The sequence below is a fragment of the Galeopterus variegatus genome, unplaced genomic scaffold (assembly GCF_000696425.1).
Source record: "Galeopterus variegatus unplaced genomic scaffold, G_variegatus-3.0.2 Scaffold3663, whole genome shotgun sequence".
NCBI lineage: Eukaryota > Metazoa > Chordata > Mammalia > Dermoptera > Cynocephalidae > Galeopterus > Galeopterus variegatus.
This window is the reverse complement of record NW_007729774.1, coordinates 309,767-334,788: the sequence shown is the minus strand read 5'-3', so window position 1 is coordinate 334,788 and position 25,022 is coordinate 309,767. Positions and strand designations below refer to the sequence as shown.

At 36.9% G+C, this 25,022-nt stretch overlaps 1 protein-coding gene across 1 annotated transcript in view; it reads left to right on the top strand.

The window, feature by feature from the left end:
• Positions 1 to 24,792, top strand: part of BZW2 (basic leucine zipper and W2 domains 2) — a 62,685-nt gene extending 37,893 nt beyond the window's left edge. Inside the window, exons 5-12 of the mRNA XM_008585675.1 lie at positions 2,144 to 2,209; positions 5,606 to 5,741; positions 9,647 to 9,756; positions 14,132 to 14,302; positions 16,801 to 16,947; positions 17,925 to 18,063; positions 23,513 to 23,635; positions 24,334 to 24,792. Coding sequence (XP_008583897.1) covers positions 2,144 to 2,209; positions 5,606 to 5,741; positions 9,647 to 9,756; positions 14,132 to 14,302; positions 16,801 to 16,947; positions 17,925 to 18,063; positions 23,513 to 23,635; positions 24,334 to 24,362 — 921 coding nt within the window. The 3' untranslated portion in view covers positions 24,363 to 24,792. The remainder of the gene's footprint in view (positions 1 to 2,143; positions 2,210 to 5,605; positions 5,742 to 9,646; positions 9,757 to 14,131; positions 14,303 to 16,800; positions 16,948 to 17,924; positions 18,064 to 23,512; positions 23,636 to 24,333) is intronic.
• The last annotated feature ends 230 nt before the right edge of the window (positions 24,793 to 25,022 follow it).

The window sequence follows — 25,022 nt, the reverse complement described above, 5'->3', positions numbered from 1 at the left end:
TCATGAGATATCATTTTGCATGCATTAGATTGGTAAAAATGAAGAGTCTTTAGCCCTAGTAAAGGTCAGGAAGTGGTGAGAATGTAAAATGGAACAACCTATTAGACATTACCTTATAAAGCTGAACATACATGCATCATGCCTAGCCAGCTTGGGTTGGTATGTTCCTATTCTGGTTGTGTTACTGACTCTTAGAAGTCAGTTGTTATTCCCAACTAAACTACTGGGGCAAGTCCTAGGGAAACACGTCTTTTTTTTTATACACATTTTGGTATATTAGATGAAAAAGACTACAGGAATTAACCATGGCTAAGTGATCAAATTTCAGAAGCTAGAATCCATGTCTATGCCAAGTAATTTGGGATATGTGGCCATTAAGCATTAAATCTTACAAACTTACAAAAATTATTTTTGATTACATGCTCTTTTAGCAAAGATATTTCTTTACTTTTTCATATTTAAGAAATTTGTAACAGATAGAAACAGAGGAAATATATTTTTAATGGTGCAAAAGGATTAAGCAGACAGGATTGAGTGGTCCAGCCTCTAACCCACACTCTAAAACTCTTTGCTCTAGGTATGTAAGGGTTGTAAACACCTTAAGGTGTATACTGAAGTATGTATACTCAGTTACAAAGCTGGTCTTTAAAAACGTCTCATTTCTGGGCCGGCCCGTGGCTCACTCGGTAGAGTGCGGTGCTGATAACACCAAGGCCACGGGTTCGGATCCTTTTTTCAGGATCCAATTCATGCAGACACAAGGTGTATTATTCATTATTTGAATTCCAATAGAAAGAAAGATAGAGAAGTCCTGGAAGAAAAATCCGTACAGCTGTCCCCGTAAACTTAAAACTATATAGAGTTTGCCTGTTAATTACATCTAAATAGGATAGTTTCTTTTTACAAATGGTTTTATTTTTCATACAGAATATGAATATTTGAGAAAGACCTTTTGATATGTTGTTGTTTCTGAGTTTAAAAATTATTGCATACTTATAGACTGACAGAAAAACCTACTCAATGGGGTGGTCAGGCAGAGAGATAATTAAATGAAGAGGGATATTGGAGTGGAGATTAATTTTATAAGCTGTGATACTTTTGTAGTATGATGACTTTTACTTCCGTATTAGACATTTACCTGTGGGGAGTTTAGATAATCATTCTTGAATAAGGAGAATTCTTTTTCCTGTTAATAGTTACATAAAGAAATATGAATACTGGTGAAAGTTGGAAATCAAATTGTAGGATTTTATTTCTTTTTCTTATTGCATATCAGTTCTCTGCCTGGCTCATTATTCTTTCCCCATAAAGGGCAACTATAATTTTTTGCTCTTGGACTCCATCTTGAATATATTAACAAATAGACACACTAAAAGTTATAAGTAAGACTATATCATGTGTATATAAGAGAAAGGAAGTAGATTCAGAAATCATTCCCAGGAGCTAGGCCATGGCTCACTTGGGAGAGCGTGGTGCTGACAACACCAAGTCAAAGGTTAAGATCCCCTTACTGGTCATCTTTTAAAAAAAAAAGAGAAGGAAAAATCATTTCCAAAGTTATTAAAATAATCTATTTACAAGAGCCCTATTTAAATAAAAACACTCCACTTACAAAACAGTCTAGAATTCCATAGACACAGTTGCAAACCTTGCTTCCATGTTCTAACTGGATTTCAGGGGCAGGTAATCCTTTAATGCCACCGAGTTATAACATTTTTTGCTCATCTGCTCAAAACATGTCTGTGGTCCCTCTAGAGTGTAATCTCTCCTGCACTCTCCTCTCCATCATGTCACTAAGTGATTATATCTATAACCCCTTTATTTCAGTTATTTTCGGTCTCTGCATCTCATTTTTAAAATCACATTCCTTTTATTTTCATCAAAGCTATTTTGGGTTTTTCTACCTATTATACTCATGAAAGAGTTTTTTTTTATCCTGCATGAGCATTTTGATCCTATTTTTTTCCTAGGTGGTGATTAACGCTTTTACAATGCTTACAGTTCTCATGTTACAGTATGAGCATGTTTAACCATGTGTTTTCATTATTGTAGGTCTATGGTGTAGTTGTGGTGAATTTCTACATCTCTTCTATGACTTTTTAAGTTGTTGACATAATATTTAATGGTTCCTTTTTATGTTTAGGTCTTCAATAAACTCATCAGGAGATACAAGTATTTGGAAAAGGCATTTGAGGATGAAATGAAAAAGGTAAAAATTCAAAATGTAATGCATATCTGTTTAAAGTGATGAAATGGAAGGAGACAAAAAATTTTCATACACAATGTATAGTCCAGAAGGGCCATGGACAGAGTAAGTTTTTAATAAATGTTTGTTAAATAAATGAATGAGTATGACAGATTATTAGCTAATAACTATAGGAAGAGGTATGTGAGTATTTTGGACTTTTTTCATTAATACTTAATGTAAGACTGTGCATTGTTCACTAGTAAGAATAGTTTTACAGAATATGATCTCTGACCTCACAGAGCCTAAAATGAAATCTAGAGATTCCAGATATGCAAGAAAACATGAATATGTCAAGGTGAGAATCAAGATAAGGTGATTTAATTAGTTAAAGCCTGTTGAAGGACATAGCACAGCAGCTAATACTCAGTAAAATTCTTTAATTTTAGAGGACACAAATTTAGCAAAGGAGACAAAAGCACATCTTTGGTGATAGGGTGTTTGGGTGTAAATCTCAGTGTGTTTTCTCATCAGTAGAATAGCTGTAATAAGAGAATGTACCCTGTGGTTGTGGAAATAAATGAGGTAACATAACGGTGCTTAACAGAATAACTGACCTTTTTTATTTTTATTTTTTTTGTGACCGGCAAGGGGATAACCCTTGGCTTGGTGTCGCCCGCACCACGCTCAGCCAGTGAGAGCACCGGCCATCCCTATAGGGATCCCTATATAGGGTCCAAACCCATGGCCTCGGTGCTCCCAGCGCTGCACTCTCCCGAATGAGCCACAGGGTCGGCCCAGAATAACTGACCTTTTAGTAAGAAACCAAATCAACATTAGCATCTTCTTTAAGAAGTCCTCTTTTTAGTAATTGCAACATGTTCACTCTTCTAATTTGTAACTCCTCTGTATTTATATATAGCTCACTGTATTGTTACAGAGTTGTATGTTGCTTCATCATTGCTTGCAAGTTGAGATATCTGCCCTAAGTTATAAACAGCATGAAGCAAGTAACCGTAACTTCTATTTTTTTTTTTTTTTTTTTCTACTTACTTCATGGTGCTGAAAAGATATATACTTTGGTAAAAGAAAAATTTTGTAAAAAAGTATAAATTTTAAGATGTACATTAAATAAATAAAGTTTTTTTTTTTGTTTTTTTTGTTTTTTTTTTTTTGTGACCGGCAAGGGGATAACCCTTGGCTTGGTGTCGCCCGCACCACGCTCAGCCAGTGAGAGCACCGGCCATCCCTATAGGGATCCCTATATAGGGTCCAAACCCATGGCCTCGGTGCTCCCAGCGCTGCACTCTCCCGAATGAGCCACAGGGTCGGCCCAGAATAACTGACCTTTTAGTAAGAAACCAAATCAACATTAGCATCTTCTTTAAGAAGTCCTCTTTTTAGTAATTGCAACATGTTCACTCTTCTAATTTGTAACTCCTCTGTATTTATATATAGCTCACTGTATTGTTACAGAGTTGTATGTTGCTTCATCATTGCTTGCAAGTTGAGATATCTGCCCTAAGTTATAAACAGCATGAAGCAAGTAACCGTAACTTCTATTTTTTTTTTTTTTTTTTGCTACTTACTTCATGGGGGTCCTATATATAATATTGAAGAACATATTAATAAAAAAAAAAAAAGTAATTCATGACCCAACTATCCCATTTATAAGAATCCTTCAGTATGGATATATAAATCTATATGTATAAAGATGTCATCACAGTACTGAGAAATGACCTGAATTTTCACGGGTGGGAGACTGGTTAATTAAATTATGGTCTATCAGTAGAGCAGAATACTATGCAGTCTTTTAAAAGAATGATGCATAGCTACATGAAGTAATAAGGGAAAATGTCCATGACAAATTAAGTGAAAAAGCAAGCTGAAGAGCAACCATTTGATAGTAGTTTGACCTTGGGCAACTTATTTTCTTTGTGCCTCAGTTTTTTCTCTGTAATTGTGGATCAGAAGAGTGTCTGGTCCACTCAAGTTTTAGCTATTATCAGCCTATAATACAGTAAAAACATATGTATGTATACATGTAATTATTTATAACATGTAGGCATACTTAAGTGCATTAAAAAATCTGGAACACACATCAATGTATTAATAATGTTAATTCTAAGACAGTAGGATTAGAGAGAGTATTTTTCACATCTTTACATTATTCTGCATTGCCTGATTTTGTTCAACAATAATGTATTGCTTTTTTTATATGAAAAGAATTTTAATTGAAAAAAAGGTCCGCCACTCAAGTGCTCAGAAAATAAGTTCTTGATTAAATAAAGGAATGGAAATAGTGAGGGGAAAAAAATGATGTAAAGAGTTCAAATAAATTAAATATTGCTTTGTCTAATAATACCACTCGTTTTTACTTCTCTCAGCTCATGTGAACCTTGAAAACGTTCTTAACTATTTCATTCATGTGGTGAATATACTCTCAAGAATGATTTCTTTTTCATGGTACTCTATCTTTCAAGGTCAGCTCTGTTGCAGAACATGCAACATCTGACTTTAATGTTGATCAATATAATTGAGCACAGTGATTATTATTTTTAAAAGAATGATCTAATTTTTTCAATTTCCCGGCTCCTAGGGCAAGAGAATTGGAGCAGTAGGATGCAGAGGACCCAAGCAACATGTTCACCTGCTCTCATTACTCCTCCAAAACTACTCTTTCCAACTCATGTCAGAAAACTTCCTATAGCCTGTCTAGGACTTCCTTTACTTCATATCTTCCACTGCTTCATCACCAAAGCTGGTAGTAAAGCTGTGTGATCCCAATAAATACCATGTTTCAATCTAAATGTTTTAAAAAAGAGCATCGGCAATTTAGAAAACCGTTTTCTCCCTCAACAGCCTTGCTTTGAAGACCCTTGCATGCTGTGAGCTCAGAAAAGTGTATATTGGACGGCAAAAGCTTAACATTGACTCCTGGGTTTTTTGGAGGTTTTTTTTTTGTCATTCTATTTCCGCCTCCCCCCACCTCCCCACCAGAGACAATGGGTGTATGTAGCAGGGGGATGGGCAGTCACCCAAAGAAGTGAAAAAACATGGAAGACAGACAATATATTTCAGAAAACATTATATCTATTGTGTATACTTACCCTTTTTCATGTACATAGTCAAATGTAAATTATTTATCTACTCACATGTTGTCCAAATGTCTCTTTTCCTTTCCATGAAGGTGGTTATCTACACCTGTGTGGAAATGAACTTAGAAGAAAGGAACTGTACCTGATAAAGTCACTTTCCATAGCATCCAATTTATAACTGAACGTGTTTCCAATGAATAACGGTGCTTTGCGTATGACCTACTCCTTGTGTACCACCTCGTCATGGGTGCACATTCTGTTTGTCATTTTCCTACTTTAGTCCTGTGCTTTATAGACATGGTTTCTTTTGTTTGACCCACAGCTTCTCCTCTTCCTTAAAGCCTTTTCGGAAACAGAGCAGACAAAGCTGGCAATGCTGTCTGGCATCCTGTTGGGCAACGGCACCCTTCCTGCCACCATCCTCACCAGTCTCTTTACCGACAGCTTAGTCAAAGAAGGTAATTATGCTCATGACTTCTCACCTGTCAGACGTAAAGAGAAAAGTAAAACCACAGTTATAAAAATACTAGTAGCTATTTTTAGTGTCCCTACTACCCGTCCTTCACATAATAGAATAAATATTTGTGCATATATCCCTTCAAATAATAAAAGGAATGCACATGTTCATTGTAAGAAACTAGAAGAAAAAAATATACACACCTGTACAAAGACATATAAAGACAAATAGTGAGTTGAAATCTTAGGTGTAATACTCAATGCCTATGTCAAACACCCTGAAGTTAATCTGGTCCAAACCATTTCTCTCAACTTAGATACTCCTGGCATATTTTGTTGGGACAGTGCTTCATTGTGCAGGACTGTTTTGTGCTTTGTGGGACATTTAACCTTTTTGCCCTCATACATAAAATGCCAGCCTAATTAATCTGGTCCAAACCATTTCTCTCAACTTAGATACTCCTGGCATATTTTGTTGGGACAGTGCTTCATTGTGCAAGACTGTTTTGTGCTTTGTGGGACATTTAACCTTTTTGCCCTCATACATAAAATGCCAGCCTATAACACCCACCCCTATTTCTTATAACAACCAGAAATGCCCCTTCATGTTAAAAGTGTCCCCCAAACAGGACCACTCTTCTAAGCTGTTTCCTCCCAGGATCTGGGAAAATTTATACTTAGATGTTCATTTTGATCAAACTTTTAAGATATTCATTGTCTCCGTTTTAGAAGTCAAGACTGCTACATCAGAAAGAGTCTTGTTTTAATTTTAAGGCATTAAGAGTTTGACAGGCATGCATACCATGATTTGGTTATATAATGAAACAAAAGCAGGCTGTTTCCCTGTAGGAGGATAATGATATTCAAATTATTATGCAACACAAAACACAGTTGTTTCTCCTTAAAAATAAATTAAAGGAGCTTTGTGAGAACATCTGTTTCTTCTGAGAACTTAGAAAGTTTTTCTCCTATGTATATGAAGTTCCAGCCTCATTCATGCCTGTAGTTAATGGGATTTTAGCTTTCCTGTAGCTAAGAAAAGAAGAGTAAATCAAGAATCAATGGTACTATTCAGAGAATCTCTGTAGTTTTTGGCCTAACATAGCTCAGATTTATGACAATCATATGCAATTATTGTTAGAATGTTGTTAATATTCTGGCATCTTAAAGTGTTTTCCTTAAAAGAGATTCATGATCCATCACTTATTTAATTATTGGCCATTTTACATGCAGAAAAACAAGGTAGAATATAAACATTAAGTGTTGATTGTATTCAATTATCCTAGTCATCGTAACAGAAAATAATTGCTTTTCAAGTTGTATTAAAAACCTAAGGGATGTCTTCAACTTCCTTTGAAATGTATCCAAAAATTGAATTAATGGATGGATTGATGGGTAGATATGGGATAAAGCAAATATAGCAAAATATTAACAGTTGTAGAAACTAGATGGTAGGTATATGAGTGTTTACTGTTCAACTTTTTTATATATTTAAAATTTTTTATAGTAAAATTCACTATATTTTACTATAAATATAATAAAATACATTTATAGTGAAAGGGAGGGGCGTGAGGAGGGAAATACCTTTGCTGTGGAGGTAATAGTGCTTGTGTCGTATGGTTTTTCTTTATACTTCACCATCTTTAGAAAATAGTGATTTTAATTCTTGCTTCCTAATTAGGAAAGGATTAAGAAATTATACATTTTCCCAACCTCCCATCCAACAAATGGCCGAGGGGGATGGATCATCTCACTCAGTAGAGGAGTGAGTACAAAGAAATTTCCCAAATTTCCACCCAGAGCCACTTACAATGAAAAGTGATAAGTTTAAATCCAGATTTTAGACTCCTTGTTTCAAGCATACTTTATTTTTCTTACTTACAATACAATTACAGCCAAGTGTTAATTTGATTTTGGTTTGATTACATAAATGTATATTAAATTTTATATGACTTTACGAACTAATGATAATGTTAAAAATCCATGTTAACAAATTAACACCAGCTTATAATGCATATTTCATTGTCATGGCCATAATTTTTTTTTTTTACTTAGTTCCTCTGCTTATTCAAACGAAGAAAATTAGACAAAATTTGTGTCTATATAAATTATAGACCAATTGAATGCTTTTGCCTGAAAGTAATTGGAAGACTTGGGTGAAATTGGCATATAAGTACATTTATTTCTCAAATAACAATAAATATAAAAGTCAGGCAGATTTCAGGGTGAACAGAAATATCATTTAGGACTCAAATATTTTCCTCTATTACCATTCATAGTATCAACTTCATTCCAGGAATGGTGCACCTAGGCATCATTGTAAGAAATCTGCTGGTTATGGCACATGCTTCCTTGTTCAGGTTCAGTGGAAAAGCACTTCTCCCAAACATAGGATAATTAATATTTCCTTCAGCTGATTGGCTGACATAGGCCACATGACCAGTGCAGGCCCAATAGTAGTTGCTAAGGGGATGCATCTTAAGCTTAAGCCAAGATCATTAAACTAATCATGCAGAAGGAGGTGGTACCAGGAGTCACCTGGCCTGAACAAAATGGGAATTCTCTTTGGAAGGAGATAAGGAGAAAAGAAGTTGCTGAGGCCACCAACAATAGTGAAACCTTCAATTCAGAAAAATCAGTTAAATATATCAACTACACCTTAATGCTTCATTAAATAAATACAACATAAATTTAGGAATTTGAAGTGTTCACAGAAGAACCATCTACTATTTATCTGATTATTTCTATTTGGAAATAAACCATAATGTAAATGTGGATATGTAATTGGGTGGTGTCCTGATTAACATAACTATCTTAATAACCATTTTTAAAAAACCAGAAGAGTATATCTTGAAGCAGCCTTAATATTTTCATAAATTAACCCAAGAATATATATATATATATATAAAAATATATATATATATATATTTTTTAGTTAATATCGAACAGCAGCCATCTCCAGATGATCCCTGCTGCATCCAATTTCTGCCAAAATGCTTTCTGTTAAACCTCCATCAAACAGACACACGGCGCACAAAAGAAAACCTCATCACCAAGGGAAACTAATCCACCGGTGCGCAATGTAAGCCTGTCAACTTTTTATTATAAGAAGTCATCACTCATTTCAGTGAAGATTAAAAGTATGACTAAATTGAGAAAATCCTCTTAGCCATTTGGAATTTTAATAGAGGAGAAAAGGGGGTGAGTAAAATTTAGACTCTGTGTGTGTGTGTGTGTGTGTGTGTGGCCATCCGTATATAGCATCCGAACCTGTGGCCTTGGTGTTACCAGCACCGCACTCTCCCAAGTGAGCCACAGGCCGGCCCAGCCCAAGAATATTTTTAAATGCCTTTTACAAAAAATGAAACTGTGAAGTGAATGATGCATGTTTATAGCTAGACTTAGATCTGTCACTATGAATGTTCATTTACTGGCATCATTTATCAGCAAATTAGTTGACCAATGTTGACATTACAGCTTTGTATCTTGTGATTTACTTTCTTGTGCCTCAAGAGTACTGTTACAAATGTGAAATGCTGATGAACCACAGGGGGAATTGAAGGCAAAAACACTGAAGAGACTGGGCTTTAAATATGTTTTTGACCAAGGTAAAAAAAAAAAAAAAAGTAGTAATAAATTTACTGTTATATCAGGTTGCAATCGGTTAGTTAAACCTTGAAAAATATTTTAACACTTTTTCCTTCTTGTGAAAATGTTCTCTTTTGAGTAATAGAAAGAAAGGAACTATGCCTAAAGATCTATTCATTTTTCCTTTTTACCAAATCAAGTCTTTTAGTTATTTACCCATTTCAGGAAACCTAGCAAGAAATGTTGCTTTTTGCATCATTGGAAGTGGTTTTGCTTACAGAAGGAATGAAATTTTTTCCTTTTTTCTTTTTTTAAACAGGCATTGCAGCCTCATTTGCTGTCAAGCTTTTTAAAGCATGGATGGCAGAAAAAGATGCCAACTCCGTTACCTCGTCTTTGAGAAAAGCCAACTTAGACAAGAGGCTGCTTGTAAGTGTTTTCTGGTAAAAAGGGTTGTACACTCAATGCTTCTGTGGGGCCTTCGGCAATGCCTGTGATGTAATACTTGACTAAGATGCCCGGGCTTTGTTGAATTGGACCAGTGTTCATTTTATTTCTGTATAATTGGCAGATAGAAACTCATTCTATCTTAATCTTTATTGTGTAAATAAGTGGCATGACAAAATTAAAGAATCATAAATGCAGAGACTTTCAAATCTGGAAGTTTGTCGATGCTGTATTAACATTTTATCAGAATTAAAACTTTCTTTGCAACCAATAACTTTATAGAAATTTAAGAGTTTCCTATGTTAAAAATACCATCAATCCCATATAATTGGATACTTGTGGTATCTTGGGCAGGAGTTAGACTACACTGATCTCAAAATGTGTGTTGAATAGTTTACTAACAAAATAACAGTTTAAACAAGATTCCTCTGGAAATAGCTATTGAAGAAAGCAAACAAGTTAGTTGTAATTAATTTGACGCTTCCATTATCATGATTGCTTGATTTTATTTCTTCATCTTTGTATTTTTCAAAGAAAATCAAGAAAAAATATTTTGTTCTTATTATTTCTGTCTGCTCCTTATAATTTCTTTCTTCTAGAAGCAACAACTATAAAGTGACAAAGATTTATACAAGTAGAACTCCTTTGACAATTTTAGGACAAAATCTGCAATTAAGATACTCCTGCCATCTTCTTTTCAAACAGTCTGTTCTCTATTTTTCTCTTCCAATTTATTCCAGTGTACAAGGGTGTCAGTCCCATGGGACAATCTAAAACTGTCTCTTTCTCCTAAGAAAACCTGAAAATGATTTTAAATATAAATGCTTGCAATTTCCAATCACTTGAAATTCTTTGGTCTCTTGAAGTTTACCTTAAAATTGCCCTGTGTTTTTAAAGTCTGTAGTTATGATAAAGAAAAATGCAAAAGTCTAGATTCTGGTTCATTTCTGCTAATGATGATAATTTTTATTCAGCGTATATTTATTGAGGGCCTGCTGTGTGCCAGGCGTGGTCCTCGAAGCTGTGGAGCCAATAGAGAACAGGATAGAAAAGCTTCCTGCCCTCATGGAACCTACACTCTAAGGGACTTAGGGCAGATGCCAGTACATAGAAGCAAGAGTCATAAAAGATGAGTGAATAGGTTACTGAGGAGGATGGAAGTTCATATGAAGGCAACATTTTACTTGTTCGTAAGCCTGTGGGTTGTCTGTGGATTAGCCATGTCTTGGGTAGGCCTGGCTCAGTTCCACATGCCTTTTCATTCCAGGACCCAGGCTGAAGCAGCAGCTCCCATCTGGTCTTCATGTGGAGAACAGGAACACAGACACTGAACTGAACCCCTCATGTGCATTAAAAACTCAAATTCTATTGGCCAAAAGAAGTCACTGACAAGCCTTGCAATAGGGTGGGAAAATCCAGTCAACTAGTAGGCTACTTCTCCACCCTTGCAGATAGACATAACAAAGAAGAGCTTCTCTTAATACTCTTTTCAAGGAGACGGGGAGGGTGATTGGGAACAGAGATAGCATCTATCACAACTTGCCACAAAAGACTCAGTTATTTTTTTAAAGCATAGTTCCTTAAAGCTATCAATAGCCATAGCTTGGGTAATCCAATTAGGTCACTTCCTTTAAAAAAGTATTTCCTTTTTGAAAACATGTTATTTAACTATTCTTACAAGATTTGTATATCTATATATATTTTGGGAATGAGAAGCATAGGTGGTGGTTTCTACCAAAAACACCGTAGCTGGGTGAGGACAGGGTAATTATCTATACACCAGTATTGTGCCAGCCTGATATTTGCTGAATCAATAAATGAATGAGTAGCTAAGGAGTCGGTTCCATTCTCAAGGAGGAAATTTTTGTTTAATGAACACATGCCACAAAGTTCTCTTTAATTCTGAGCTACTACATTTTAGAAAGATAACATATTATCAGTCTTTAGCAGTCATCCACTAGGAGATGGGTTAGCAGAGACCATCCCCCATCACTGGGAAAGGGAACAGTAATTAGGAAACTGGAGAAGTTGCTATCTTCCTCTATTTATTCAATACTTATATTGATTGTATTATGTGCCAGAGCACATAATACAGGAGCTCTGGAAATTGAAAGGAACCAAACAAATAGACCTCTTTCTTTATAGGGCTTATATTCTATTTTAGGGGAGTGGGCAATAAACTAATTAAATAAATAAAATATATATTATGATAAAGGGGAAAAAGTCCTATGGAGATAACATGAAATAGGCAAGAGCTAAAGAACGTTACACTGTGGGATGCAATTTTCAGTGGTCAGGGAAGGCCTCTGTGATAGGTGATGTTTGTGTAAAGACTTGAAGAAGGTGAGGGAGTGAGCTACATAGATATTGGAAGAAAGAATATTCCAGGCAAAGGGAACAGAAAAGGCAAAGAAAGGCCTCAGGGCGCATGGCGTGTGGAGACAGCAAGAGAAGAGTGGGACAGCGAGAGTAGGAGATCAGCTCAGGACAGTAGCAGGGCCAATTCATCGAGGGACTCTGGCTTTTATTCCAAGTGAGATGGCAAGTTTTTGGAAAATTCTCTGCAGAACTGTACATCAAGTGATTGAGAGTGTTCACAGGGTCAATCTGGCTGTTGCGTAGGAATAGACTTGGGAACAAGGGCAGAAGCAGGGAGACTTTAGGAATGAGATGATGGAGATTTGTACCAAGGTGGGATTTCTCTAACAAATACAAACCGTGTTCCAAGCCAGAAAATGACATGGTATGATTTAGACTGGCTTTGCCTCACTCAGTTTAATCTGTATAATTATTTTCAATATATTATATAACACTCCTAAGGGCTTTGGATATAGTTCATAAATAAACTATGAGTAATATGCTTGATGGCATATGGCTCTGAACATAACTTCAGATCTTTGCAGTCACACTCTTCCCAAATAGAATATTGAGTGCCAGCAGAGAATCATGGATTAACTACAGACTGTTGAGACTTAGTTTATCATCTAGAAAAATTTCTTTGTTTTGTTTTTTCTTGGCAACTGATCAGTGCAAGGAACCAAACCTTTGACCTTGGTGTTACTAGGCGGTGCTCTAACCAACTGAGCTAACCGGCCAGTCTTCATCTAGAAAAAGTTCTGTGTTACCAAGTTATTATGAGGAAAGTACCAGTACATCTTGATCATGGAAGAAACTCAATAAAATCGTTTCCTGCCCCGCAAATTTCGAAGATCTTAAATGACAGCGAAAATGTCAGTGACAAAATTTCAGTCTGGTTTGAAATGTTTGCTTTAACATGAATGTATGTTTGACAGCTGCTCCCACTAACTCTGTTCTGACATTTTGAAACATATGACTTAACAGGGGGAATTTGGGATGATAATATAGGAATTTGAGTCCTGACATAGAAGCCCTCTGGCTATGTTCCTATATGTGGTGGACAACCCATTCCAGATCTGTCTACAGAGACTTTTATGGGATCCGTGTAGCCATTGGCCATATGTATGCAATCTAACCAAAGTTTGGAACTCTTTTTAGACTCTGCAGCAGTCTGAAAAATGTGAGAGCTTTGAAAATTGCCTTAATTTCATAGTTGGGTGTTGAACTCATACAGGATTAGATCATGACTAAGTGTTACTGAGACTCTGCCAAGCTGTGTAGGGTAAAATGGAAATGAAGTGAAAATATGAGAGCAGCCATGGTGTATTGCTCATTTTTTTACATTTGCATCAGAATTATGTAATAAACTGAAGAGCTGGTAGGGTAAGTTTAGATCTTGTTGTGAACTTAATTGACAACCACCAAAATTAACAGATATGACAAAATTCTCTGTAGCTCCTGAGCTAGTATTTTAAAGTAATAGCATTTTCTCAGAATGTGAATAGAGGTTCTTTCTTAAGATGATAATAGTCGATGTTGTTTTTCTAATATTATTTCCAATCATTTCAGGATTACTAAAACTGGCTTTTGTCTATCAACCCATAGCTATGGAAACAGTGTGATTATCTAATGATTTCAATTTTTCTCTTGTCAGTTGAAAACAATCCAAATATTTTTCAAGTTAGTATCTTATTTGCATTTAATTTAGCAAATTTAGCTCTATATTTACACATACTAGATTAAAGTCAAAGAAAAAAGGAAATAATGCTTCAAAATGAGTGAAGCTAGTTTATCTAAGTTGCTTAGCATTTTGAATCTGCCTAATTTTAAAAGGTGCTTAGCTCAATAAATATACCAGGGATTTATTCTTTTGGAAACCAGTCCTTATTCTTTTCTTCCAAATAGGAGATATTCTAAGTGAAATGAAAATTTGTCCCTTATGCTTGCTGAAATTTGATTAGCTTGCCATATAATAGTTTCTCTTTTTTTTCGTTTTCAGGAACTCTTTCCAGTTAACAGACAGAGCGTGGATCATTTTGCTAAATACTTCACTGACGCAGGTCTGAAAGAGCTTTCTGACTTCCTCCGAGTGCAGCAATCCCTGGGCACTAGAAAGGAACTGCAGAAGGAGCTCCAAGAGCGTCTTTCTCAGGAATGCCCAATCAAGGAGGTGGGAGACCATGGGCAGACATCACTGGGAAATATACAAATGAGAGGGATTATGTAGGCTGTGTGGCTCAAGCTTTGTCTCCCTATGATTATTGCAATAAGCTTTATTCACTTGTTTTTACCATTTAAATTAGCTCAGTTTCAAAGTATTAAATTCAAAATCCTTCATTTTATTATACTCCAGAATGTTCCAGAAATTAATGGTTATGGCTTATTTTACAGGTTGCTATGATTATCAAAGTATTTCATCTGTCAAATAGATTTGATCGTCTACTTTCAGTATACCCCATTATATGGTGGTTTTTCTATTTTGTTATGGACTATCTATCTGATTAAGCATTAGATTAGTGTTTGGAACTCACACTGGGTATTTTGTGAGGCACTGGGTATGAATATGTAGGCTTTTTAGCTGAAGAAGGAAAGTTTAAATTATTATCATGGAAATTTAAATTCATATCAGTTGGATCAGTGGCTTGCTTGATTCCACTCAAAATAATTGTGTATTCTCATAATGTAAGAACTACATTTTTTATAACTGTATATACATAGTTTGTATAGCTATGGTTCATATAGCTAGGAGTATATCCTTTTCTTTAATGTTCCTGGAGAAAACTTCCTAATCAAAATTTTAAAAACTTTTACATGACAATCTAAAAATTAAATGAACAGTCTTTCCTTTTTTTGCTTATTCCCAAATCTCTGTCCCTCACCACCTCCTACCATGCTCTAAACCCTGCACGGTATCTCACATGGTTTAAGGCTGGAGAATTTCAGACTGATAGTATCCAGCAAATGGAGGTGTTGGAGCAAAAAAATACCCTTAATCTCATGGCATTAAGGTTAGCAATACATTCAGTAATATATCTCCAAGCAAGAACTTGTACATGATTTCTCATGGGGAAAAAAAAGCAAAAACAAAAAACACTGTGATGCTCTTAGATGCAAGGATGTTACCCTTCTTTGAAATGTCCTCCAGCCAGCTTGAAGACTGGGACCACCCAACTCTGTCTGCTCTCAAAGGCTGCTCAGCACACTGCTGACATTCCTGCAGTCCAGGCCAGAAATATGGAAAGCAATGTTTTCACTAAAAAAGGAAAAGAGAGGGGGGAAAAAAAAAAGGTTATACTATTCATGAAGTAGTATACTTGAGATATATTATGATTTTTAATCATTCCTGAGGCCTAAACCTCTAGCTGTGATTTTATTTCAAAAGGAAAAAGCATTTTAAATAAGTTTGATATAAAATACATTATGTTGAGCAGACCTGTCAGAGTTTAGAATAAATTTGCATATTCATACGTAATTCTAAGGGGAAAATAAGCCGCTGAGTATTGCTGAATTGATATGTACCAAATAAAACGAATTCTGTTTGCATTTTATAATTTATTTACAAATTAACTTTTCATTGAGATGGAATATGAGAACCATCAAAAGTAATAATTGAAAGATAAATTGTGGAGTATGGACTTGTACATACAAAAGACATTATTCACCCAGAGGTTTAAAGTTGAGGGATGGAGGTAAAAATTCACAGCTCTGTTTCAAATCCCAAGAAAGTCAGACTGGCTTGGGCATCCCTCTGGATACTCTCCTGGACCCAAAAATGTGATTACATTTGCTCCATGTGAAAGAACAACTCTTAGGAGACAAAGATTCTCTCTTATTCCATGTTATCCAGCAGCTCCCGGCCAGGGCTAAGCCCATTAATTTTTTGGACTAAAAATAATCATATGTTTTTCCTCCTTGTAATCTGAGAATACGTAGCAGGAAAGTGGAACTGAGCAGAATATTTCTTTTTTTTTTTTTTTTCCCTTTTTTTGGTCTTTTTTCCCCCCCCCTAACGGGATCGCAACCCTCAGTGTCGCGCCCGTACCGGGGACCAGCAACGGGATCGCAACCCTCAGTGTCGCGCCCGTACCGGGGACCAGCAACGGGATCGCAACCCTCAGTGTCGCGCCCGTACCGGGGACCAGCAACGGGATCGCAACCCTCAGTGTCGCGCCCGTACCGGGGACCAGCAACGGGATCGCAACCCTCAGTGTCGCGCCCGTACCGGGGACCAGCAACGGGATCGCAACCCTCAGTGTCGCGCCCGTACCGGGGACCAGCAACGGGATCGCAACCCTCAGTGTCGCGCCCGTACCGGGGACCAGCAACGGGATCGCAACCCTCAGTGTCGCGCCCGTACCGGGGACCAGCAACGGGATCGCAACCCTCAGTGTCGCGCCCGTACCGGGGACCAGCAACGGGATCGCACCCCTCGGTGTTGCGCCGGCACCTCGCTCAGCCAGTGAGCGGGAACCGGTCTCCACATGGGATCCAAACCCTCGGCGGGAGCGCTGCCACACTCCCAAGCGGCACACTCTCCAGTGCGCCACCAGGCCGGCCCGAGCAGAATATTTCTTATCTGCCCCAAGCCTTTTACTGACCAGTCAGTGGAAGGGGAATTTTCCATCCACCTGTTCCTTTATGGCGTGACCCCCTTTCCGTGAAATGTAGGTGGTGCTTTATGTCAAAGAAGAAATGAAGAGGAATGATCTTCCAGAAACAGCAGTGATTGGGCTTCTGTGGACCTGCATTATGAATGCTGTTGAGTGGAACAAGAAGGAAGAACTTGTTGCAGAGCAAGCTCTTAAGCACCTGAAGGTACAGGGTCTTAACTTTACCTGTCTCAGTTTCAGGACAACTGCTGCTCTTAAGAGTACAACAAATAGTTTCCAAGAGTAATTCCCCCAGACTCAGGCTAAACACATACTTCCTATTTTTTTTTTTCTCTTCGATTTGCCACTGTCTAAAATGTTTCAGATGTAAGAACTTATGAAATACCTCTGGGTAAGTTCATTTTAAAAACAATGTCAGAAAGCCCACAAAATCACCACATACAGTCTTTAAAGAGAGATTTGTTCTAACTATTGGCTTTCTTTCTGTTCTATATGTCAAAAACACTTGCTGAATATTTTTAAGTAAACCAAGAATTGATATTAGAATTTGAAAAGTACCAAAGTGATGGGAGAAATCAACAGATTGTATTTTTGTGCATGGATACATATGTTTTTGCTTTTATTAATTGGCTTCTCCCTACAAAACTGTATTAAGACAAGTGGAAGACTTAGATCCTGCCTTCAGTTTATACTTGGACTGGGAAGTCAAAGACAGACATGTAAACTGTGTAGATTAAGTTGATCAGGAAGAGGTAAGTGTTGATTTGAGTAGATCTTAGAAAAAGCAATCAGTGACTAAAAGCCAAGGACATTTGAGGGGTCTGGGGAGGGAGAATTCTGCTTTAGTAGTGACTGAGCCACACTCCATTGACGCAATGGATACTGTATGAGGATGTGACCTCCTCCTCACAATATCCACTAGACGTCGTAGGAACAGCAGTTATCTTTGATATAGGCAGAATTGCATACTTGGTCTCTTCTTTTAGTGGATATAGCGAGAGAAATCTGATAAGATGCTGGGATAAAACGAATTCATTTTAGTTGGACACAATGTGATAAGAAGATGATAATCCTAAAAGTGAATGTTTTCTAAGCAAATCTCCAGATCACTGTTATGAGTCCGTCAGTGTTGTTTCTGTCCCAATACACAAGTAATGGTTTTCACCTCCTCTTCTGTTCTAGCAATATGCTCCCCTCCTGGCTGTGTTCAGCTCCCAAGGCCAGTCAGAGCTGATCCTCCTCCAGAAGGTTCAGGAATACTGTTACGACAATATCCACTTTATGAAAGCCTTTCAGAAGATCGTGGTTCTCTTTTATAAAGGTATCCATCCATGTTGTCCCATCCTGTTTCTATGTTTTGTTCAAGCTCTTTGAGGGGCAGAGCAGGGCGTGAAGCAGAGGCATGGGCCTCTGTTTATGGACGACAGCAAAGATGCTAATTTTTGAAAGTTTTAGGGAGGCAACCAGATCATGGAGAGAGAAGGCGCACAGGCTTCTGTGCACTTCTCATGGGTGGAAGTTGCCAGAAGACTGATGAAGAACTGGTTATTGTTTCTTAGGGATGGTGAAGGAATGTAATTATATAAAATAATTGAGTCTGCTTTTGAATTGTAAGTATTAGGTCTGATAACAATGAGTATCAAAAGGCTATATATATACATAATGTTCAGAACCTTTTAGGTGCCATAAAGCTTACTTCAAAATTACTGAAATAATTGGCCTTCTCAGTTGGAATTTTAGTTATTTGGCCTAGCCATTCTCCTATTTTCCAAGGAAATGGCTATTTTTAGGCTTTAACATTTACTGTCTTTTCATTGTATTTGTAAGGATTAGGTTGCCATGACAACTGGCATTAAAAAAATGAATGCTAATGGTTTTAACTGATCCCAATTGCTATACCTACAGTATATAAAAAATGTTCCTGGACAATTCTTTGGTCTAGATTTATGTAGTTTTATGAGGGGAGAGGGGAAGGAGCTCGTATGTTTTGAACATTATAAAATGTTTGTTAGAAGTTACTGTAATCATAAATGGCATTTTCAGAAAAATTGAAGTATAAATTAATACCAGCCAAATGTTCATTTTTCTTTTGATGTATTCTTAAATTTTTCTATTTTGAGTGATAACTTGGGAATTTGGAATATAAAAATTTTACATTATTAATAGCTATTTTTTAAATGTTTAATAGCGTTTCACAATGAATTTTTTTTTTTTTTTGTCTTTTTTCGTGACCGGTAAGGGGATTGCAACCCTTGGTGTAGTGTCACCCACACCGCACCCAGTCAGTGAGCACACCGGCACCGGCCAGTCCTATATAGGATCCGAACCCGGGGCGGGAGCGTCGCTGCACTCCCAGCACCGCACTCTCCCGAGTGCGCCACGGGGCCAGCCCTCACAATGAATTTTAATTGGCCATCCAGATTGTTCAAATGCATACATCTTGCCCACAGTGTTTGGGTGATATTTTCCGGGATCGCAAGCCTTGGTGTTGCTCCCGCACCTCACTCAGCCAGTGAGCGGCCGGTCTGTATGTGGGATCCGAACCCTCGGCGGGAGCACCACCGCGCTTCCCAAGCGGCGCACTGTAGCAGTGCGCCACCAGGCTGGCCCAGAATTTGCATTTTAACAGGCTTCCAAGTGATGCTGTGACTGTGGTACCAGGACCACTGATGTGAAGGGTATTGAATTTGAGAAGCAACAAATTCCGTGAACTACAGTAAAATGTTCAAGATTATATGAGGGTACTTCAAAAACTCTGAAAAAATAGAAATAAAAGATAATACAAATCTTTCCATGATCTTTTTAAAGACCCCCTCATACTTATAAATTCCATGTATACATACATATTTTACAAGTATTGAATAGTGTTCTGTCTGCCTCTCTCATCTAGTGATGTGGATTCCTTTTGTTGTAAGGAACATTTTGTTTTAAAGCAGGTTTTTAAAAATGTAATGAAAACCATTGCTCCTTTTTCATTTTTATCTTTCTCTTTTATACAATACACATACTGTATTAGTCAAAAAAATACCTGGAACTGGGTACTTTGTAAGAAAACAAAATTTATTGCTTATGGTTTTAGAGACTGGGAAGTCCGAAGTCTAGGGAACACATCTGGCAAGGGTCTTCTTTGGTGGTGGCTTTACAGCAATGCAGGGGGGGTCTCACATGGCAGAAAGTGGCAGAGCAGAGAGAGAGAGAGAGAGACACTCACTTGCTCTCCTTTTAAAGCCCTCAGGACCATGTACCTGATCACCATTATTAATCCATTCACTACTGCGCAGTCCTACAATCTAATCACCTCTTCAGGCCCCATCTTTCAGTTACCATAATAGGATTTCCCACCCTCAACAGTTACAGTGGGAATTAAGCTTCTAATATATGAACTTTGGGGGACACAATTCAATCAATCCACAGCATATACACACACTCTTTCCCCATTTCCAGAACTTGAAGAAAACAAAAATTGGGAGATATGATTACCCATGTTCCCTTTGACAAACATCATTACTTAATTGAATGCCATTATTGAAAGATTTTTAAATCTTCTGTATAAATAACTGGAATAAAAGTGTATAAGCTATAAATAATGCTTTTCATCAGTGAAGGAAAAAAGTGGTGGTTATCTAGAGAAGATTCACTTTTTGTTTTAAAGTCTGGATTTATATTTCTAAGGCAATAAGAAAAAATAGTAAATCATCACTAACATTCAAACATCACATTATTCGCTTTTTAAAATAATTTCTTTCCTCCTGAAGATGAGTGCTATAGTCTCAGCCTGTTGTCTAAAAGATATAAAACTATTTTCTCAAATACTGTTAATATCTCTGTCATGGGCTTTCTCGTTTATGGAAATTTCTTAGGTTAAATTCTATCCCCCGTGCAAATTTTTCTAAAAGGAGTTTCTTATTCTCATTCTAAAAAAAGATTGTGCCCTTCTCAGTGTTCATTCTCAGTGTTCTTAGAGTAAATGATTTTTCACTTGTGTCCCTATTTGACATCCCTAATAAGAAATTCTGAATTTCCTAAATTCCGAATTACATAGTTTTAGACTTAACTGCCTAAATAACTAACATTATGTAAAGCTTAGCAATTCTCAAACCACTTTTACAATATTGTCTCTTTGATCCACATGAACACCCAAATTTTAAATTAAAACTCTATAAATTGAGAAATATTTTTCGCATCAAGTTTATCCATTATACGTTTATCGAATGCATACCATACAGTAGGTCTTACATTAAATGCTGGAAAAGAGATGTACAAAATAGTCCCTGACTTCCTCAATTTCAGGGTATAACAGAAAACAAAGAATTAGTTACCATGCCAATTGCTAAAATAAGCCTCCCACAGAGGGTATAAGAAGTTGTAGGATGACAGAAGAAGAGAAAGTAGTTTCTTCCTTTTTAGATTAGATTTTTCACTAAACAGAAGTTGAATTTCTTCTTAAAATTTTTGGTGCTTGTGCTTTGCCTCATTAAGTTGCCCTGCCTAGTTGCTTCGTTCCTTTTAATTATTAATTCCCTGGTACTAAAAATTTGGTCTTGCAGCAAGTATTTATTACTAAATTGGGTTCTTAACATCTAAGAAAGCAACTTTGCACTGTTTATCTGACTTTCAGTGGGTAATTCATTTGATAGGTTTTACCTATCATTCCGTGTTCTCTTCACAAGCTCTGTCACTGACAAGCATTTTAGTAGTTGCATGGCCTCTTTCAGCCTCTGTGGGGCAATAAAACGCAGGAATGAGCTCTCAACCTTTAGAAGGAAACCTCAGACAAATAGTACCACAGTCTAAATCCACTTTCCAGCATGTACTTTGTATCATCTCCAGTTCATTAAAGTGTGGAAGAGAAAACCAGAATTTCCCTTGACATATTTGTCACTTTTTTTAAATTCCATTTTTTGTTTTACAACATTAATAATAATTGTTCGATAGTGCATGCATATAATTTATAAATTTGAAAATATACATATGTTGGGTGTACATGCTCAAAGTTGTCTTACTGATAGGAAAGTATGATCAAAACAGTTTGGAAGTTACTGATCTAAATCACAAGTGTCTTAAAGATAATTTACAGATTATATAAAAGGAACTTTTAAAATCCCTAATTTAGTGTTCTTGAAAAATCTTTGCAAAGCAGTCTTGTACAACCACAGGTCACTTTCCTCAGGCCATAACTGCCTTCTCTTTGACTCTATGAAGACTGGGCTTTAATGGCTCGTGGAAATTTCTTTCATCACTCTGAGTGGAGAGTGGAAAGCTGGAAACAGAAGCAGCTAAAAGAGTGGATGATATTTTAACTGCAAATACATCATTAAAGTGATTTCTCAACATTACATAGATTTATCACATTTGAATGGATTGGGCACACATTGGGGACAATAACAAATGTTTTTATTCTGTTTGCCATCTTATTTTCCACTCAGAAATCCCAAAAGACAACTCACTAGAACACTGGCAGAGTATGTAGGCTGCTATTTTCATATTCTTCTTCCTATTCTTAACATTACATATTCTCAATTAATGGTAATGAGGGTATCAAGGCACATTTGTAGGATTTAGAGTTTTAGATGATAGATTGTTAACACTTTTTGTTAAAAAACTGTAGAAATAGGAGTATGTCTCTGTTTTTCTGTTAATGTAGTACAGGGAAAATATTACTCTTGTGATTTAGAATATTATGCTGTAGGAAAATAAATTAATGATTTAGTGATGGAGTGAGTGTAGCATTTTAGGTTATATGTGTATTAACCCCATGACATACCCAAGAAGCTCATCTTTATATCAAATTGTTATCATTATTGCATCCTATCTACTTTTTTTCTTCTTTGCCATTTTCTTCTAAAAAAGAAAACCCCCTTAAAAGACAAGTCGTTTGAGGTTACTCCTTAATCAAAATATTGTTGAAATTGGCAGAACACAGTGTTTTGAAATGCTGGAATTGCTGATTCATTTGCAAAATTACAAAATAACCCTGCTTCCTACCAGCAAATTAGTGCTATGAGACTTCCAAGTCCCAATAGTGACCTATAGGCTTGCATTATATCCTGCCTGATGAGATGTATATCGTCATTTTCACCAAAGCATTTATTAAGCTAGCTGTCAAAATATGGCTGTGTGCGGGCCGGCCCGGTGGCGCACTGCTGCAGTGCGCCGCTTGGGAGTGCGGCGGCGCTCCCGCCGAGGGTTGGGATCCCACATACAGACCGGTTCCCGCTCACTGGCTGAGCGAAGTGTGGGCGCAGCACTGAGGTTTGCGATCCCGTTGCGGGTCCCGGTCTGGTACGGGCGCGACACTGACCCGCTCACTGGCTGAGCGAAGTGCGGGCGCAGCACTGAGGTTTGCGATCCCGTTGCGGGTCCCGGTCTGGTACGGGCGCGACACTGGGGGTTGCGATCCGTTGCTGGACACGAAAAAAGACCAAAAAAAGGAAAAAAATATATATATATATGGCTGTATGCTACACGGAAAAGAGTTCAGTTCTTCTCTTCTGATAAGTTTCAGATGTGGATATTTTTTTTATAGTAGAGGTATATACTGTTAAAAGAGATTGCTTTCTATTAAAGACATGAAGTGAAAAAATATATATGGCTGTATGCTACACGGAAAAGAGTTCAGTTCTTCTCTTCTGATAAGTTTCAGATGTGGATATTTTTTTATAGTAGAGGTATATACTGTTAAAAGAGATTGCTTTCTATTAAAGACATGAAGTGGTTTTAAAACATGACATTTATGTAGTAACTTTGAAATCTTTGATTTGAAATTGCAGCTGATGTTCTGAGTGAAGAAGCAATATTAAAATGGTATAAAGAAGCACATGTTGCCAAAGGCAAAAGTGTTTTTCTTGACCAGATGAAGAAATTTGTTGAGTGGTTACAAAATGCAGAGGAAGGTATGATTCCATTTAACACTTTGGTGGTCAGTGAACAAATACTTGGTCATTATAGTTCAAAATAGCTGCTTCTTCCACAGATTTTTCTTGCGTTCCTAAAACGAAAGTTCTTGAAGTATCTTCCATATCAAATATTTTGCTTACATCTCAGCCCTCCTTTCTGAAACCAAGGCAATAAAAATATCTACATGGAAAAAAAGAAAGAAAAGAAACTCAAATTATCCACACTAATGGAGGACAATAAAGAAGAAATAATCAATAGATGTGAAAGAAAAAAATACATTTGGCTTAATCACACATTATGGGATTATACAGACTTTTATAGCACCTTTAACAGTTGACTGGTGTTTAAAATGGGAACACAAGGTGGAAGACAGAATAATAACGAACGAGCGTGAATCCAGCTAAGAATGAAAAGTCTATTTTAGGTGGTCCAAAGAATCAAAGAAATTGATGTTCTTCAGTAATACATATGGGCATGTTACATTTGTAGAAAGGCAAAATTCACTTGAAAGCAAACAGGAGCAAGAGTTTGCTGTGTGCCCCGATACACAACAGTTTAGCCTGATAAATGAATGCCCTGGATGACAGTGTCTAGGGGTGGTGGCAGGATTGGGGGGAGGGGATTAGAACTCTTCCATGACCTTCTTTAAAGGAGTCTGGGGGGAAAGCTAACTTCTCTCTTTCTTCTCTCCTAGAATCTGAATCGGAAGGTGAAGAAAATTAAATGACTCAACAAGCACAATACCGAGGTTACCACACCACACTTTGATTGGGAATGCTGAACCATTTGGGAAGAGAAACTTGGCTTCTGTTTTCACAAAGAAAAAAAAAATAGGATAGGCTTCCCTTGTGCAGACAGGGAAATGGTTTTGGCTTTTGTTTTGTTTTTAAATGGAGCCCTGAGGCGTCAGCTGTTATACTTGGGACTCTACCTCTCACTATATGCTAACTTAAAGCCATTCAACAAGGAGTCAGTAGGAATCTGAAATTAAATACTCAACAGACTCCTCTTTTTTAGCCGTATTTTTCAGGTACTGTTTGGTGAACGCCCCACTGGTGTCCATTATGGGGACACTTTGGTAGTTGTGTTTCTGCTCGTGTCTGTGATTTGACAAACCAGTTTTTTTAAATAAATCGCTTTTTAAAAATCTGGGTTTACATTCTCAGAGCTTTGATTTCTTTACTGTACATGACTTTTAACACAGATGGCATATCAGTGTTATACTTTTTTATTTGCATCGAAAATGTCGAATGATTACATATCTCATCATTACTCTGTTCTTTTTATTATTGTAAGTAATAAATATCAGTTGTCATTGTAGTGAAATAGAAATTAATCTCAAAATACATGCACATTAGCATTCATACCATGAAGTAATATTAT